General features: G+C 37.2%; 1 protein-coding gene across 4 annotated transcripts in view; it reads right to left on the bottom strand.

Annotated features, from left to right (window-relative positions):
• FMR1 (fragile X messenger ribonucleoprotein 1) overlaps positions 1–19,183 on the bottom strand; it is a 32,904-nt gene extending 13,721 nt beyond the window's left edge. For 2 of the 4 annotated variants that reach the window (XM_061445963.1, XM_061445964.1), the window contains exons 1-10: positions 18,955–19,180; positions 10,732–10,784; positions 9,598–9,691; positions 8,522–8,593; positions 8,111–8,259; positions 6,957–7,050; positions 6,745–6,861; positions 2,914–3,084; positions 2,753–2,831; positions 720–829 (exon numbers count right to left, since the gene is read on the bottom strand). In XM_061445963.1, coding sequence (XP_061301947.1) covers positions 720–829; positions 2,753–2,831; positions 2,914–3,084; positions 6,745–6,861; positions 6,957–7,050; positions 8,111–8,259; positions 8,522–8,593; positions 9,598–9,691; positions 10,732–10,784; positions 18,955–19,005 — 990 coding nt within the window. In that variant the 5' untranslated portion in view covers positions 19,006–19,180. Of the gene's footprint in view, positions 1–719; positions 830–2,752; positions 2,832–2,913; positions 3,085–6,744; positions 6,862–6,956; positions 7,051–8,110; positions 8,260–8,521; positions 8,594–9,597; positions 9,692–10,731; positions 10,785–18,954 lie in introns of all 4 variants that reach the window. The other 2 variants (XM_061445959.1, XM_061445960.1) reach the window with 2 other exon arrangements.
• Between the last annotated feature and the right edge of the window lie 732 nt (positions 19,184–19,915).

Below are 19,915 nucleotides of genomic sequence, written 5' to 3'. Positions count from 1 at the left end.
TTTCTTTAAGCACATTTCACATTTGAAATTGCAAGAAATCTTTTTGCATTGAGATATTGATAGCTTCATGTGTGAATCTCTCCTTGCAAATCTGCAACCTTTCCCCTCAACACAGCTCCACATAGAAGTGCCTCCAATTACAAGGTTCAAGACTTCGTAAGCTGACAACCCTCCTGTGCAAACCTGGAGCTTCACATTGATCATGCTTGATTTTATTTCAGTTTACATTTTTATAGGCTACTGTAAATTCAGACAATACTTAAAAAAAATAAGGGTTTATACATAATGTACACGCTTCTAATTACATTATGAGAAATTACTAATAAATTAAAACAGGTAAAATCTTCAGAGATCAAGCTCAAAACAATGAGTGAAAACAATAAGTTCCTACATACTGATTTATAGGTTAACAAGCCCTGGCAAAGTGTCACTGCTTGTAACAGGAATAAAATGAAATCTCTAAGAAGATGCATCAACCAAAATATTTCTGAAAGCGTTTTTCAGAACCAGGTAACAAGCCAAATTTATATAAAAATGCCCCTCAACATTAATAAGGAAATATAGATTCCATCAGAAAAAAAAAAAAAAAAAAAAAATCACACATTAACCAAAACTTTATCTTACTACTATGAAGGCACAAGGAAGAATTAAGTTTATCACTGCATAGACTATAACAACCAATGAACACCTACAGAAATCACATTAACTGAAAAACATACCTCTTCTTGTGGAATATTTTTATCATTTTCAGCCTCAATTCTCACTCTTACAACACCAGATTTGTCCACTATCTCCTGAATCAGTTTTCCATTTTTTCCTATTACTTTTCCTACAGAGAAAAAAAAACAAACAGATATAACATTACACATTTAAAGTTTTCCCTCCAAACCTGAGAGCATTACTGTTCTCTAAGTAAACAAGAGTAATGAGTACCAGTGCAAGAACTTGTCAAAAATGACTTAATACTCCACAACAAATATTTAGTTAATGAGCCATGAACTAAAACGTCCAAGTTTGTGGTCTTAACTTTGGTAATGTTCCAAAGCAACCACTGCAGCATACAGGAAGAGAGGTACTTTATTATGAAAGTTTAAATGGGTATATTTTGTCTCTTTTTCAAAGCTCCCGTAGGAGAAGAAAGGAAATTCAACCACAAATGCCTCACCTTTGTATATAACTGAAATTAGGTTATTGATTATAAAAACATTAAGTATCCTATATAATTTGGTTTTGCTTTGGTAGGTTTAAAGTAACTTTAGTGATTTACAAATAAACATTGCTGACTGCACTTAAAAAAAAAAAAAACCCAAAATCCACCAATTCCAAAACCACTTTTACAATAACAGAATCAACCAGGTTGGCAAAGATCTTTAAGATCATTAAGTGCGACCATTACTCCAGGACTGCCAAGTCCACCACTAAACCATGTCATTAACTGTGCTTACATTTGCTGTAACTACCTTTTGGGTAGAGAACAAAGCAAAACTGAGTTCATTCACAAAAAATTTAGTTGAATCAGGTGAAGTTAATGTTAATTTTGTGTTCCAATTTTTCTACCATGAATTTTTAAAATTTTTGTAAAAAACATGACAAAAAGATGGCAAAAACATTCTTCATCGATGATAAAGGCTGGTCTGACACTCAAAAACTTCTTCAAGTACTTTATTCCATTACACTTTGCTGTAAAATGTAACAGCAGCTTTCTAAGAAATATAAAAAAGCATTGGTAGTGATTTTAAATAAATAAATAAAAACAGAAGAAAATCCTGCATAGGTTTTAGTTAGCATTTGGCAACATATATAAAATACTAAAAAGTAGTAAAGGACAGGATGTGAATGTTCTCAGCCTATGTTTCAGGTTATTAATTTCCAGGCAGCCTTGAAAAAAGGCTGCGTCTTGGGTAGTGGGTTTTATTTTTTCTTTTTTGTTGATGTTTGGTTTAAATTTTTTTAAAGAATAATTAAGTAGAAAAAGCCAGATGCATTCTCTTTATACAAAGATTCAGCTTATCAATACTGTATTAAAAGAAAAAAAGGCTTCTGCCTTTTTAAAGCAAATTATTAGTTTTCTGGTTAATTATTAGGAGTTTAAAAAAGCAAATTATCTAACATAGTTTATTTTGGATCGAACATATGGTTCAGCCAGTTTCATATTCTAAAGGATCTAGGCCAAGAAGCATAGTTCTAATGAAACAGAAATAACTGCAAAGTTCTAAACAGAAAACAAAGAAATTAAAACCTCTAGTTAAGCAGAAATAAGTTGCCATCATTATTTTATCACCAGTACCATCGGGGGGAGTGAAGAAGGGAAAACTACCGATTTTACATCGGCTTCAGAACTGAAGTAATTCAAAATATATTATTAAAATGCAAGACTGAAGATTCATCTGCTGTACAGCCGAACTAATATCTGGACATCTTTGGAGGAAGTAATTTAATTCTCTGGCTCAATGCAGATCTTTTCTACCTGGTATTTAAACATCATCACATTGCTTCTAGTTTAAGATATCCCTGAACTGCAAATCAGAAGGTAATTTCTTACAATGTACTGAAGGCAGATGTGTCCGTAAGAACTCTGCATGAAGCTGGAAAACAAAGCAACAGAGCCCCACACCCTAACACTTTGTACCACCAAGAACCTTCTCACAATGAGAACTTCTTCAAACTTGTACCCTGCCACCATTCTAAAAGAAAAACCAGTTCTCAGAAAGCGTTTTTCCCTACTATCACACAGCCTCCAGAACTGACATACCTACTAAATTCCTTGGAACTTGTATGACGTCTTCAGCAAATTCAAGGTAACTTCTTGCCTTTTTCACTGCATCTTGATCCTAAAATAGACAGATATATGACAGAAACAAGATGCATTTTCCCAAGTGTGGTTTTTCTGAAGAGCTAAAGAAGGTAACTTACCTCTCCATAAATATGGAATGTGCAAGTATCCTCATCAAGATCAATGGCAGTTACTCCAGGGACTTTTCTGGCTTGCTGAATATTAGCACCGTGAGTGCCAATGGCCAGACCCATCAGGTCTTCACGTACAACAAACTGTTCATGAAATCGTGATGCAAGTTGTCTAGAGCTCTGATGAAAAAGATAATGTTAGCTTACTTTAATTTTTAATAAACTGGAGAGAAAAATCAACATAAATTTAGAGCCACTTCTTTTATCAGGTACTTAACCTAATTTTATTTTAATCAATCCTTTAACAGCACTTACTTATTTTCACTTCAAGAGCACTGAAGTTTCTTCTTCACAAGTCCTAATATCACCTTTTCAACATTAACATAAGGCTAGCCTCCAGCTGCACTGACACCTCTGTATTTTGAATTGCCACAGAGTATCTACAGGTTTTAAGTGTTACTAGGTAAGACAACATTCATGTAAGTTAATAAAATAGTAGCTGTGTTAATTATTCAAGCAAACCTAATGATCTTTGCAAAAAAACCCAAAACAACCAACCCTGCACCCATTTCAACAGGTAGTGGGAAACATCAGTAACTCAATCACTGGACACAAAAACTACATAAAAAAACATGGCAACTGTGGGTATTTACTGCACTTAAAAAATAAAATGAAGAATCCATGCCTATGCAAAACAAATGAAATTTACAGTGTTACTGCAACAGTGCTTGAATTTAGGGAACAAGTATGTTAAGAATTTCATCCAGGAATCACACTTGTACCAAGACAGAAGGGTCAATCTGAGAATTTAAGATTTGTCACAGATTACCACAGTTAGAAATTCATAGATTACCACAGTTATAGATTACCACAGTTATAGATGTCATAGATTACCACAGTTAGAAATTCAGTAGCAAGTAAACCAGAAAGAGTATTTTATAAAAAAGGAATAATTTAAAAACAAAGATCTGTTATCTTTCTAGAGCAAAGATCTACAATCCTACACGATTCTGCATCACAAAGCTGTAACTACTGTGAAGACATATACAAGCACACATTAAATTAGTAGTTTCACCTCAGCAATGTAATCCAGCAGAGGTTGAGAAAACATCAGGAAAGTGCCCACAATAAGCCCTACTCTGTCCCAGCTAAACTGCTACTGTTACCTGACCTGCTCCTGCTTAAAGTTGTTGATAAATATCCTGTGCTAAATCACAGTCACAGAGAACTGGCTACAGTAAATAACAGTGCAAGTATCCAAGTGTCATGAAATGCTTCATATAGACAGAGAGCTCTATCAAGTACTTTATTAACTAGATTACAGACAACTCAGAAAGCAAACATTATTTTAAATGCTCACAGATCCACATTCTAATAGATCTGAATCTAATAGGTTTGGATTGGCATGCAAATGCCAGTTTACCAGTTGACACCTGCTATAGACTGCACACACGCGAGTGGAGAACAGGCTGATCAAGTCAATGACTGGTTAACACTGTCATCTACAATATGTAGAAAAGATGAAGCTACATCATCACTGGGGACTTTGGCTGTGATAGTCAACCTGTAGTTACATTACTTATAGAAAAGCTAGTATTTTAGTGCAAGTTACGCAGTACTACAAGATAGGTCTTTAAACATAAGAAATAAATTACTCTGCTTACTTCCAATAAATTAGTTACAAACAACTATGCAAATAATGTATCCCTACCTACTTAGAGACCAGGACTGAACTTCATTTAAACAGAATAAAATACAAACCAGAATGCAAAAGTACACTTGTAAATTCAAGCTTTTTATAGCATGTCAAAAAACAACCCACCACAAGTAAGTCACAGCTACTGGCAAACAAAAACCAATTTGTTATTTTACTTGATACTCTAAAAGCCAGGTTGGAAAACCATGCAAGTCAAGCTAATATGCAGAAAAGAAGGTACAAGATACAACAAATGGAAAGAAAGAAGAAAAAAAAAAAAAAAAAAAAAATCAAGCAAAAAGAAGCTGGTCCAGTGATTATGGCCCAGAAAGTTAAAACTGCTAGAAGGAAAAAAAAAAAAAAAAGGCAGACATAAAAAAAAAGGCAGTATTAAACACAGAAAAGAGATTGATGGAAACAATGAACTATTAATAATAATGCAGTAAAGCCCTAAGCATTCACGAAGTATGTCCTCTGCAGATGGGCTTGTGCTGCCTGTTTGTATGTCAGGGTCTCAAAGAAATCATGAAGTATGACTTTTACTACCTGAAGCTTTTCAGGTTTGGTTGAAATTGACTATGTATTTATTTTAAACGCAGGAAAAAAATGCCAGCATGAAAGATAGCCAGCCAACTTCTGTCATGCAAATTATAATCATATATATTTATCTCATAATCTTCACATAAGTACTGCTCAGGTAGAAACTAAAGTCCAATAATGGTTTTATAGTGAGAACCAAATTAAGTTCTTGAGTCCTTCACAGGAGCAGAAAGGTTCATCCTTACAATGACAGCAAGAATCAAAGATTAGTTTGGGAAAGGAATCAATGACAACAGCTGTTGGTGCATGCATTTGTGGGGGCATGTAAAGAGAATTAGCTCTAAGGAGACTGTTGCTCTTCCCACCCCCAAAATAACACTTCGCACTTCAAGAGGTAAACTACCCACACAATTGTCAGTTCTGGAGGAAGACAGAAGAATGGATTGCTGAAGAGCTACAGTGGAGTGTTCAAAAAGGAACACCGATAAGAAGAAACTGCTCCTTTCTTGGTCTTGAGAAAAATCAGGAACAGATCAAACTTGAATTACAGCTCTGGAATATAGAAAACAATAGACTAAAAAGAGAAAAAAAAAAGAAGAGAGCTTCATGTAACAATGAGTGCACTTACTGGATACAAGAGGCCTGAACTACTACACCACATCCCACTTCAAGTTAGGGCCAAACAGAGGTAACACTTGGGGTGTAGGGGTGGGGAATGAAACCTGGTTCTGAAGTAACAGAACTGCTGTACACCCATGTAAAACAATTAAAATAGTTTGAGCAAGTACTTCTAGCTCTTGACACTGAACCTAAAAAGAAGTTTTCAGAAATGCTATTTTTTCTGATTTGTAGATAGGAGAAAAACCATGAAGAAATGTTAATTCTACTATACAAAGATCCCCTTATTTCCTAGCCTACACTTTTTCTTTCTTTTTTTTTTTCCCATGGACAAGTATGAGTCAAGCTCCTTGCCAGTCAACACCCACTCTCCAGTCACAGGAATATCAGAAGCTGTATCTGCTGTAAGATGATTTCCTAACATTTTATCTATAGACAAACCTATGCCTTCGAACATTCTACCAACATCAGTCTTAGCCCTTCCATCGTCCATTTTCATTGTGTTGTTCTGCAAGATCCAGTCCTAGTCCCTCTCAGTATTGTGTTATATTCACTCCCATCCATTTTTACAAATGGTAATGAAAAGCTACTGAACACATGGCACTCTTCATGCAACAATGGCTAGCTATTTTATGCTTTGAACTATTGAAGACATACATGTCTTCATGTATATATACATACATGTATACACACACACACACCTCTTACATATATATGTATTTGTATTTAATCCCCCACAAAATCCTGCCAAATAAAATGCGAGCGGATAAAAATGAGCCTTTGTAAGAACAGGCCCTTTAACAATAAACAACTTCATTAGATTCCATCTTCATCTGCCTCTTTTTAGCACTAACAACAGCATCAGTACATAATTACTTTCACCCTAATGCAAGTCCTAACAGCTAAGAAATGCACAAGTATTTTTTATTTTGTTTGTTTTTTTTTTTTTTAAACTCAAAATACTTCAAGAAAAATAAGCAACATACCTCCAGCTGCTTGCTTGCTTCTTCATTTCTCAGGATCAGGGATAACTTGGTACGAAGACTTCGAAAGTGCATATCAATCAGCATATTTGCCCGCTTTGTTGTTACATCATTGATTGACTAAATTATTAGTAAGAAGAAAGAAAACACAGAGGTTTACACTGAACTTTTGAAACAAACCACTACCAATGATATGGCTAGACAGTGGTACTTACCAAAATAATAAGCTGGTGGTTTTCAGAATCGTATGTTACAGAAAAAGCTCCAACTGCCTTTTTGAAGTCCTTATGTGCAGACTCTTTGGCACACCTAGAAATAATAATACAAAGCTAAAAATAATAACCACTGCATTTATGGTTCACAGCCAGAAAGATTAATTTATTAATACAAAGAATATAAATATATCCTGTTGTTTTTTAGTACAGATAATATTCTATTATCATTTTATTAATTTTTCTTTCATTTTCACAAGTAGGATTAGAAACATTTCTGAAATTTTCACTGTGTTTAACTATGAAATCCCAAACCAGTTACGCAAGACTACGCTAAAAAGCTGTAACTGTTAAAATCAGCAAGTCCAAAATTCCAAATACACCATTAATCAGAATGATGTGTGACTTCACTGTAACTACTTCAGCAATCTAATGCTAAGTTTTGCTTCACCAGACTTCTGTCCGCTTGCTATAGTGAACTTGATTACAATAACATTAACTTTAGAATCTTAGTATAAACCGAATTCATAGCTTGTTACGTGTTGAGGCAATATATGTACCTCAAAGCAGAAAGTGATATGAAGGTAAAAAGTGGAAGTCAGTATTAATCTGAGTTTTAGAGCTATATTTACAAGAGAACAACATTTCAGATTCTGCAAGAAAATCACCTGTTTCTGTATCTTACTTTGGGAGGTTTGATTATTTTACAATATTCCCACAGCCATCATCAAAATGCATTATGCCTTACAATATAAGACAGTATTTTCTTTTGTTATTAAATATCAACTTGCACAGATTTCCAAATACTCTGTCAATGAAAGAGAGACCACCTGAAATTAATAAAGTTGACAAAGAATGGATGCAAATTAATCTGTGAACATCACTGAAGAGCTGGAAGAATAAAAATCTTACCCTGTACTGCACACAACCCTTAAAACCTTGAAGAAAGTATTCCCTCTCCAGGGTTCTTTGAAAATCATCCTCTCAATTTCTGAATTATGAGCATGTCCATATTTGTATTTTCTACCCTCTTACGTGAAAATTTTAAAAACTAATTTAGAGCAATAAAAAGCTTTTTCTTTTTCCTTCCTGTCTCAGGCTTGAGACGTTACCTTAAATAAACCTTAAGTAAGTTATAAAGAATTACATGTACTTACATTTGCCTTAAATCTTCTGGAACTGCCAGCTTGATTTTATGAAAAGTATCTTTTGTTGCAGGTTTATTGGGGTTCACAGATCTCAAACGCTCAATTGTGACGATTTCATTGTAGGTAGCATCACAGGCTGCATATTCTATTACGTAGAACTGATATAAAAACAATAAAATCATCCAAGCCACACATTTTATGACAAGAGCAAGTATTACACTATTAAGTACAAGGCCCTTTTGTTAACTAAGTCAATTTTGAACTTTTCAGGTTGAGGTTAATAGTAATTACAACAGCCCTAATCAAGAAACTCTTTGAAAATGAAGAGGGACAAGTTTAAAACACCATGCACATAAATGCTTAGAAAATAAGATAAAGTATAAGTAAATATAAAATAGATATACATATGCATATTCCTACCTCACCCTTTATCATTCTCACTTTAGCCAACCACCAACAGCAGGGTTCTTTTTCATTTGCCCTGGAATAAACCTAAACAAAATAAATAGATTACATATCTGTAGCATTTTTAGAAGACACTGCAAAAGCTGACATTAATATGATGAGGAGCTCTGCTATAGGAACAAAATCCAGCTAAATATATTCGTACATAAAGTCTCTAAGTACTACTCAGCAAGCACCTAACAGCTGAAATGTCTACTGCAAATACAGGTAGTATGTAGTTATGTGTATAAGATTGTATAAATAAATAATATTGTGCCCAGTAACTAATGGGCATTAGTTACTTCAGTCTTGCATACAGTCAGGGGAAAAAAAAATAAATCAGCCTTTTATACCTGTTAATACTTAATCAACAATATTTCTACTTGTTATAGGTCTGATGAGGTCCCAAGAGTGGGTGAAAGTGCAAGGACACATCCACACTTCTTCAGCACGTATATGTGGCACATCCACTCTAAAGAAGTTTAGTGTTTTTCTTAACTTTGAAATAAAAATTAACTTTAAACAGTGTGCAAACAAATTGTAAATCTTTTAAAGTAATTACACGAATCAACTTCATTTTGTAAAGTAAGAAAGTTTCAGGAATGTGCTGCAGTAAAGCCACTCCCACTTTACATACAAGTATTCACATACTCACATGTATTTTCATATTTTACATACATACACCTGTAATACAGATTATCTCATTCAGCTTGATATTTTGGTAATAAAGGCTTTACTGACTTGTAGCTGAAGAACTGCAGCATGGCCTCTATTTCTAGACTAATTCGGTTCTGATAAAGAACTGATCTGTAATCAAGCCCTGATCATGTTCGTAAATCAGCACAGAGGTCACAGCACATGGAATTCCACAATGGCTGTAGGTCATAATCTTTTTGTTGACATGCTTGACATTGTGTGTTATGTAGTACTTGGAATCAAAAAAGGTGACATCACATAACATGGAAGCAAACCTTCCTCTGGCCTGGCTGACCATTTTTCATCCAGTGTTCTCTCACTTCCCAGCACAAATTTTGTAAAAGGATCAAACATACCTCTACTTCATCACTTTCGTTTATGTCTTTATTATAGCCCGCAGGTGGTGGAAACCTCACATCATGGAATGGTATTTGTCTCTCTGGTTGCCAGCTACAAATAAAAATACAGTGAATGGCCTTTAACATTTTTACCTTCTTTGTAAACAGATATTAAATATTTTCAATCCATTCATTTTATGTTTTTAAATTCTGTGGCATTTTTGTGCCTCTATGTATTAAAGTTCCAATGCATACATGAGGAAAAATGCACCAAAATTACCATTATGCACCTTAAGTGAATCCCTCATGCTACCTACACTGTTATGAAACCTGACAGCAGCAGTTTTTACTCTATTTACATTTACAGGTTTAACCTCAACATACGTTAAAAACCATTTCTTAACACATTTGGGCACTTCCTTCAAAACAAGCCTGTTTCTTCTTTTTTTCATGGACCTACTATATGCTATGAAAACTTGATCATGATTCAGCCTGAACAGAGTATTAGTTTTCAGTTTCTTTAACAGAGACTGCATAAACTGAGCATAACAAGAAAAGATTATCTTTAAAGAAAACAGAATATAATTTCCCAACTACAACAGATGATGCTATAATAAAGAACTCACAACAAAAAGTGGATAGCAATGTATTCTTTCCTTCCTGAAGGAAATGAAGCCTGAACTAAACGGTATAATGGAAGGTTGACTTTTTATGCCCTGGAATGATGGGAAAGGAACATAATTTCATTTCTAACTTAGACAACAGGTATTTATTATCTCTTACCTATAGAACAAATTCTGTAATAACAAAATCTATTATATCTAAAATAAGACATTAACATGAGAGAGGCAGTCATGTACCACTGCTGGTTTATTTGCACATGGGTTGTCTTCATGTAAATTCAATAATATGCCTATCATGCCAACATAACCCATGTTACTATATTTTGTACTTAAATATATTTGAATTATTAAAAACAGTTATACAGAAATGTCACAACATAGTAAATATCAAACATAATTCTAAAACATGCTAGCAGCAAGCTTGGATTATCTAAAAGATACTACTTTACATTATTAAGTTACATTTGGGTTAATTAAAGGCAAGGTCAATACTTGACATTTATAGGTATAACAGAAGCAATACACTTACTTGTTTTCAAATGCAACTGTTATGGAATCTTCATGCACATCCTTTACAAATGCCTGTGTAGAAAAAAAGGCATAATTATGGTAGGTTTACAGATATTAAAAAAAATTAAACCTGTACAACACCTTCCTTTTACAGATACTGATTAAACTTAAAATTTAAGTATGCTTTCAAGTCAGCCTTTTAAATTTTGCAACAGACTTATATAAAACTGATGGCCGATAACCACCTCGGTTTCATGACTGCCAGCATACTGACTGTCTGAACTCAGTATGCTGACAGACAGAACATCCGAGCTATACATGAATTCTTCCTACTATTTACAAGTAACGAGAAATAAAGGTTAAAATGATTGACTCTGTATAAGTACTTAAAAAAAAAAAAAGCACACATTAAAAATCCTGTCTTTACCTCAAAGTAAATGTGAGCATCACACTAACAAAATTCCCTATTCCCATTCCATACAGCCATTTCACCAGCAGCTTTCCCCTTATTTACTTCATCACACTTCACTTCTGCAGTGCACAAACTTCAGATAAATGCCCTGCAGCCTTCCCTCACTTTTCTTCTGCGGGACAGATAGAGTTGTGCCAAGTCTCCCATGCAACCAAAGTGGATACAAAACTAAGATTCAATACAAAGAAGGCTTTTTCTGCCTTATGTTCTCACCTGAGGTTTAACCAATTTTCAGCTTTGAGCCCAAAATGTCATAAAATGTCATTCCCCCCCCATTTACAGAACAGCAAGATCAACACCCAAAAATCTTCAGGATTTATCAATGAAAATATTTTTTACAGCCTCAAATAATAGAGGTCACAGGGAAACCAGGGATTAAAAGATTAGTTTGGGTGGGGTTTTTTTGTTTCTTTTTAAAAAAATATGTCTATGAAGTTCTAAAATAATAAAAATTGAAGTACTAAATAATCCACCAGTATTTGTCCATCTGTAGTATATCCTTGCAATACAGGTAGATAAAAGCCCATGAGCAAGACTGAGTATAAAGGTTCGTTCTACCAATGGAGATCCGTCTCAACAGATTGAAAAATTCCCAGTAAATTGAAAACAATTTTGCAATAGCTACTGCTTCTGAAGAAGCATTAGTTAATGAACTGTGGAACACTTATCTCTCCTTGCATTTCAAGTTTCCAAGACAGTTAACAGCTCTTGTATCTTACAAGAAGTTAACAGTTTCTTTCTTGTATGGAATCTAAACAAAAGGTTTTAAAAAGTCTTTCAGTATTATTCCTTTAAAAAGTACTACAACATATTTCCTGAGTTGCAGCAGTATCTTGGTAGCAAAGGAAAGCAATACTTGATGACATACAGAGCTCCCAAGAACTGGTCATACTAAAGATCAGCAGTAGTTGTACAGTTGTGTCATTACTAAAAGACATTCATCACAAGAAAGAAGTGCAAAACTAGTTAATAATCACAAAACAACTAATGCCACCTTGAAGTCAAAGCAAAGCCACAACGACAATAGCAAACCATGGTTTTATACCTTGCTCACCTCTCAATACTGTAAGAATAAGGTGACTGGAAAGTTTATTACTGCTAGCAACCAAAGGAGATTTGAAACACTCTTTAATAGTATTTACATACTTACATATTTCAAAATCCCAAGATATTCCCTTCCAAGAGGATTACAAGCATAGTTGCTATTTTAATTGACATGATACAAAACAGATTTAAGACCACATCTTGGGATGATGATGATAGTAGTGCAGAAATGCTATTTACATGAAAAGGCAACAGAACACCCAGTTGATCATTATGGTTACTGAACACATAATGTTTCATATTGCTGTGTGTTCCATAATCAGAACTAGATACACACTTGACAAGTACTATGGTAGTCCTGACTCATTTCACAACATTACACACATCACCTGCAAAGGCTCCACCCACATTTCTTCCAGCATTTGCCATGTGCAGCTCTGAAGCACCTATCCTTACAGAGGCAGCAGAAATTGATGCCTTTAATATCTCAAAAGGACTATAATCGCTACCAAGTATTTTGACGACTCCTTCATGCCAAAGGCTGGAAAAGGATAGGACTTTGTATTATTAGTAACACCGGAGGCAGGCAAAAGCAGAGACTGTTTTATAAAGTAAATCCAATAGAAATTACACCAAGAAGGTACACTTCATGGCCTTAAAGAAAACAGGTAAAAGTAACACAAAGCTATGCCCTGAGAAAGACTTCATTGACACATTTTCTCATGAATTTTCTCATAGTCATAAAACAGAAAAAACAAAAACACACAGAAAAAAACAACCAAAAAACCCCACAACTACCCCCCAAAAAACCCACAACCAAATAAAAAACAACACTTCTGCTATGAAAGATCTGTAAATATTATAGAAAATGACAGAAAAATACACCAAGTCATCTTGAGTAGAATCCTAGTGAATACAGCAATATAACTAGCTAGTGTTAATAATACCAAAACTTACCATTATTAAGTAAACTAGATGGTGATACAAATAAATCTAAGTTATCAAGTTAAAGACTAGCCTAGGAACTGTAAAAAGTCTAGTACTTAAGTTATCTGGAAAAAGTAAAATTTGGGACACATTGCTAGATGAAAAGAGTATTAAACTATGCTCTCTTTAAAACTGATCTTCAACATTGCTTTGGTCACAACACAGAAACCTGAAGGATCCTGAATCAGGAACATTAAGGATGACGGCTGACCATACACAGGTAGCAGCAATACAGACATTGCTAGAGAAAATTATAAAACTGCTGTAATTTCCTTATGACAAATTCAGAACCCTCAACCACAGAAACAGATGGAGTACCTGATTTTCACTCCAGCTTGGCCAAAAAAGTTGATGTCATAACACTGCTGTTTGCCTTTTAATTTCCAGTCAAAATAATGAAAAAAAAAAAAAAAATCACTGTAATAACTACAAAGTGAACCATGCATTGCCAGGTAACTGATTTCCAGCATGCAATATACACAATACTTCTGCCTCCCTCCATCTGAGAGTTACACTTAAAAAACAATTAACCAGACAAAATATACTAACAGCCTAAATACTTGGCTGTCTAGCCCCATCTACCCATAGAAAGGTGGTTTTCCTGGTCCTCCAATTTCTTGTGACACGGAAAAACATCAGATACTTAACTCATCAGTTTTTCATAGTCTGCGTCATAGCAGCATGTCAATTTTCCTCCAGCATAAACATATATGTAGAAAGTAAAACATACTTGGCCTCAGAAGTACAAATAAAAAATGTTTTGAAACATTTATAAGCTTTCATGAAAAAAATTAATACTTAACAATTAATGCCTTTGGAAAACCAAAATACAACCTTATCAGAACTTCTGTTTTCTTTATTCTGTAATATGTGTAAAATTATATACAATGCTAAAAATGAGACTTTTAACACTATAAGCAGAATGCACAGACATAGGACAAGGCAGCCCTTGTGTCAGTAAAGCCAAAGAAGTAGCACTGATTTCACACAGAATTATGAAAAGTACAACAAGCATTCATAGGTCATTTCTGAAACAGAGTATAAGATAGGTTTGAAAATTCAAACATTAAAGTGCATATATGCGAGTTTGAAATGCACACCCAAAAAGGGACAGAACACTGGCTATGGTGAATGTGAAATAGATGAAAAGCATTAAAGCATAAATGAGAAGTATTAAAAACACAGTGAAACTAAATGGAAGTAAAATGAGGGAATGGGACAGTGAAAGGCGATAGCAGCTATCACTATCACTAATAGCAGAGATACCAAAAAAGAGCACACAAAAAGAAATCTGAATCTATGACAAAAAAGTTTGCTTGCACTTCTGTGAACAGAAGCGCATATTGCAATGGCTAAGGTTGATTCTCCTTCACTAGTGGGGGGGAATACTAATAAAAAAAATTTAAAAAAAAAATCACATGCTGTAATTTTTCTAAATTTGACTTTCAAATAAGCCATTAACTTCTCTCTCCATGCTTCAGGCATAAGTAAAAAGTTTACAATACAGTAACGGAATGTCATTTCTCAAACACATGATCATTCCCATTCTAAAGGCTTACATGCAGAAGATATGGGCTCAATTTTACAAGTTTTTTGATACAAAGTAAGAATTTCTGGAAACACCAGTATATTTGGTTGTTGGATTTTTTTGTGCTAAATGGAATGACAGATACTTCAAAGGAACAAATAAAGGCTCTAACTGCCATGAATTCTGCTGTTTTAGTCTGCTCACATCAGATGTGAGCACTGTCTACCATTTTAATAAAGGAGGATAATTAACTGTAAGAAGTGAAGGTAGAGAAAATATGCTTTTTAAGATTTAAAAAATGTTGATGCAAATGTGCATTTAGTGTTAGTGTGACAGCTATGTTACATTTCATACCTGTTGGAAGGAGAAAGTCAAAGGGGAACTCATGTGGCTAATCAAATCTGAGAAAGGCAGGCCATACAAAGAAATAGGGAAGGAAGAAAGAGTCACAGAATGGTAATGGAACAGGCTATCATCCTCAGAGGACTGAGCTTGTGAACATACAAAGAAACTGGAGATATTTTTGTAGTCTTGTATGGAAAAGTGAAAGGAAAGAAAAAATTATATGGAATGCAACAGGAGGCCAAAGGAACTGTAGAACTAGAGAAAATTAATGATTTTGTCAATTGTTGCTTCTGTGAAGAAGAAGAAAAAGAAAAAAGTGAAGTACCTATAAAACCAAGGAAAAAACAGCAAAGTGCTGAAACTACCAGGGTAAGAAGTAGAAGATTTTTAACATTATAGAGCAAGTAGTGGCAAAAACTGGTCACAGAGAACATACAGGTATCAACAGCAAACATCACTCCAACCTGTCTGCGTCATGAACAGGATGATTTCCATTATTTAGCAGAGGATACAAGAGAGAATCACTCCCAAACTGGAGAAGAAAAATCAGTCCCATCCTGTAACAGCATCCAGTATGTCCCCTTTTCCAGGGAAATATCTAAACTAGTTGTGGAAAGATGAGACAAAGGACTGCCTATTAGTCCTCCAAGAATGATGCAAGAACTTCAAAAACCAATTTACTACACCTGTGTAAGAAAAGATGTGAAAAATATATGCCCAAATAGTGCACATCTTCAAGATTCAGCTACTTTACTTGTGAACTGTTAAAAGGCAGTTCCCTCCCCGCAGGATTCACATTTGGTGGTTTGCTGGACCTTCTTAAAATGAAGAAGGGAATCTACCCCTTTCCTTCCAAGAATTCTGGGCCCAGCAACATATCAAATCATGACTAAGCATCTCTAGGTAGATTGTCCATTATCCCTGAATCATGCTCATTGACTGCACTGCACTTATCATGGAATAATTCATCTTAGCCAATGAGAAAAAAAAGTCATGAAAGTACAATACATTCACCAAGAGATATTTTAATTCCATTCAGAAAGAGCTAGTCTCCACTACAGCAATCACACCAACACACTCCAGTACTCTGTGAAATGTAGTGCACCTGACCAGTATGACATTTTAATTCAACCCTTCTATCCTCAAGACATCTCCTAGGTTTTTGTGTGGAACATGATCCCTCTAGCTGTACCTCTGAATGTGCTCTGGATCAGGTCCCACAAGTAACACAAGCAGAGAAAAGACTGTTTTATTACTCTCAGTAGGGCTTAAGTGACAACTAGGCACCAGTTTTGTACTGTCAAGATCAAGATGCTGCTGGGAACACTCAAAACCAAAACTAAGTGCTCACAGACTTGCATTTATAAAGCTCTCAAAGAGAGCTACAAGGAGGATACAAAAACCTCAAGTGGTGACTGGGTGCCTACTTTTGCCATTTAGTCCCTTTATGACTCCAGCAAGCTCATACTCCTTCACCCTCTGTGTCTTAATATTAAGATAGATGCATGTTTTTCCAAAACATTTACATATTCTGATGAAAATCTTGAGAATTATCCAAAGCCAAAAAAAAATTATCACAACTTATTTGCAAACCATGAGATTGAATAAATGAATTGGTTTGCTTTTGGCTTGTTTGCAGTGTTACTGCTGTACAACATTTCTCACATGGCTGCTTAAACTTTTTAACTTAAAAAAATTAAATCATCTTACAATTAAATCCACACTTGACATCATCACACACCTCTTGTTTAGCCAAGTCAACTGATTCATTTTGTAAACAAATTCCCCATCCTCAAGATGGGCATAGAACTCCCAAGAAAATATTTCAATAAATTATTTAATAGCAGAGTGATACTCGGACACCACGATGAAAAATAACCTGTGCTCAATACTCAAGTAAATTAGGCTAGACAATAATTTCTGATTTATACTGAGCAATCTTACAGGAAGGTTTAAAAAAAACCCCACAACCCAAAAAAAAAAAACTCCAAAATTTCTTTAATAATAATAAAAAAATCATGTTTAAATTTCTTAAAGTTAAAAGGCAAGCGTAATATGCAACTTGGAAGCAACATTTGTATTAAAGCCTGGATATACTAAATCATAATTAATGAAAAAGCTCCCATGAACGTACCCTCAAATGAAATTTTCACCTACACCACAACCAGAAATGTTGGTACGTTACAAACAAAAGGGGTGCAGGACCCCAAAAATAGAAATTTAACCAAAAAAGTTATAGAAGCTTTCAACTCTTGTGGGTTTCTTTGATAATTTTTTTTTACTATAAAATGCACAATTTTTATCATCATCAATTTTGCGTGATTGTGTAAGTACTCCCATATAATTTGATACAAGCTTCATTATAAGTTCTCTTGTGCAACCTTTTTATGCCTTCTGTTTCTGAGCAAATACTTTGTCTTTAATAATATAGGAATGATTTTTTTGAAGTCCTAAACAATGTAATACCAGGAAACAATATACAGATGTATAACTTCGGCCACAACACTGCAAACCCACAGGATGCTTATTTACCATATTTATAGACTTGCTTCATACATACATTAAAAAAATAAAGGAAAAAAGAAAAAAAATATTTTCAGAAAGGGTATTATCACATGTATTTTAAGAATAAGCTTCCAAGAGGTATTGTTTTCTTCAAAGCACTGTGAACTGCTGGAACTGTATCATTTGGATCGCAACCTGCCTTACCACCCTAACATCAGAGTGTGAAATTCTACCTGTTACTTCATTGCTAACATAAATATTGGATGCCGCACAATAGCTAGGCCCAATTTTTAAAGTACCAGGAACATTTAAACTATGGTAGACTTGCAGAAACCAATCCATGACTATTTCTGGTACGTTCATAACATGTCAATGACAGTAGGCCCAAACAAACTGTGTCCAAGTTTTATTTTCCTGTGAACAGGGTAAACCCACAAATCATACCCTATCAATACGCTGATGAGTAGAAACCAACTCATGCAAAGCCACATGAATACTACTCATTATTAACAAAAACATTAAGCACCCAGCATATACAGTAAAGGCTCAGTGATGGCTTTATTCAGGACCAGCAACAAGGGCTTAGGAAGAAACATGGAATGCCATTAAGTAGTTTCAGTAAGAAGTACGTTTCATAATTAAATGTATTTAGCAACTCAGCACATATATATATTTGATCAAGCAAGGTATTCTTTAATATCAGTAGGCAGTACCCTCTGCCATGGCACTACACGAAGGAATCCACGACAGCGTCTTATCATGAACGTGTACTTAACAAGCCTCCCTCCCCCTTCCCCCACCTTAAACGCCGTGCACTATCAGTGCGGCTCTCCTGAAAACCTAAGAGAAAGACTTTCCTTAAGTAGCGACAAAAGCTGAGGATTTAGCAATTAATGCTCCATCCCCAGCCCTGATCCTCGCTTCAGTGTCAAGGAGGCGGCGGCCCAGGGCTCTCCTAGCCTCCCGTCGCACACCGGCGGCGCCAGGGCCTCCCCTTCCCACAATAGGGGGAAGGCCCAAGGCCTTCTCAGCCGCCGGGGCCCTCTCTCGTCTTCCCTCTCCCTCCTCACCGGGCCTCAAGCTCCTCCAGCCCTGGCGTGGCGGCTGCCCTCGGCTCCTCTTACCCCAGAGGCCCGGCTCCCTCCCCAGACACGGAGAGGACCCAGCCGAGGCCTCCACCCCTGCCCTACTCTTCCTCCTCCTCCTCCTCCTCCTCCTCTTCTTCCTGCCCCGGGGCCTCCGCTTTCCCTCAGAGCGGGGAGGAGGAGCCGCCACCGCCGCCGCCTCCTCCTCCTCCTCCCGTCCCAGGCCCCACTCCCTCCCCTGAGGCCCAGCCCGACCCAGCCGCGAGCACCCGGTACCTTGTAGAAGGCCCCGTTGGAGCCCCGCACCTCCACCACCAGCTCCTCCATGTTGTGCCGCGGCGCCTCGGTGCGGGAGACCCAGGCCCGGCGCCTCCTCCCTTCCCTTTCTCTCGGCGCAGGAGGGGGAAGAGCAGCAGGAGGAGGAGGGGTGTATGTGCGGGCGGGTGAGGGGAAGGGGATCTCGGTTCACCGCGAGCGCGAGGGGGTGTGGCTGGCGGGGGGCGGAGGGAAGACCGCGGCGCGGGGGGTGGAGGAGACGCTCTGCTCGGCAGCGCCGCCGCTGCTCCTCGGCTGCCCGGAAATGAAACCGAAACGGTTACCGGCGTGGGGGGGAGCCCGTTTCGAATGTAAACGCTTGGTCCGAGTCACGTGACGGACCGCTGAGGAAGAGGGTGGGTTGGCGGGGGGGGGGGGCGTGAGAGGGGCGGGGCGGAAGAGCGGGCCCCGGGCGGCACGCGCCGCTCGCCCACCGCTTAACGGCCGGCTCGTGCGCAGCCGCAAGGGGCAAGGGGCGGCCGAGCCCGGCAGCTGCGGCGCTTCTGAGTGACTCTCCCGCGGGCCAATCAGAGCTCGGGATGTACCCCGCGGCCGGGCCGGGCCGGGGCGCGGCCTGCGGCAGGCCCTTGCTAAGGGCGGTGGTGTCGTTTGTCTGTAAGGCGGCCAGGTCGGGGAGGGTGGTGTTGAGCCTGTGGGGTGAACGGACGGGGCCGGGAAATGGCGCTTGGGACCCTTGGTGTTGCCGGGACACAGGGAGTAGGCGGCGGGAATGATGGGGCCAAGACGGCGTTGGAGCTGCCGGGATGGCTAGGATGAGGCCGCGGCCTGTAGGGTGCTAGCTCAGGTGGCTGAGGGGCGCTGCAATGGATGGCCGCCATGGCAGGAGTAGAAGGCCCAATCACGTAGTGATGTCAACTTGTGTTATGGTCAGGAGTGAAGAATAAAGTGTGAGTTGCTGTGG

The sequence above is a fragment of the Pezoporus flaviventris genome, unplaced genomic scaffold (assembly GCF_033815535.1).
Source record: "Pezoporus flaviventris isolate CSIRO_AGI_PZ_B2104156 unplaced genomic scaffold, CSIRO_AGI_Pfla_v1 ptg000005l, whole genome shotgun sequence".
NCBI lineage: Eukaryota > Metazoa > Chordata > Aves > Psittaciformes > Psittacidae > Pezoporus > Pezoporus flaviventris.
Note: the sequence above shows the minus strand (reverse complement) of the source record. Positions and strands in the feature narration are given on the sequence as shown.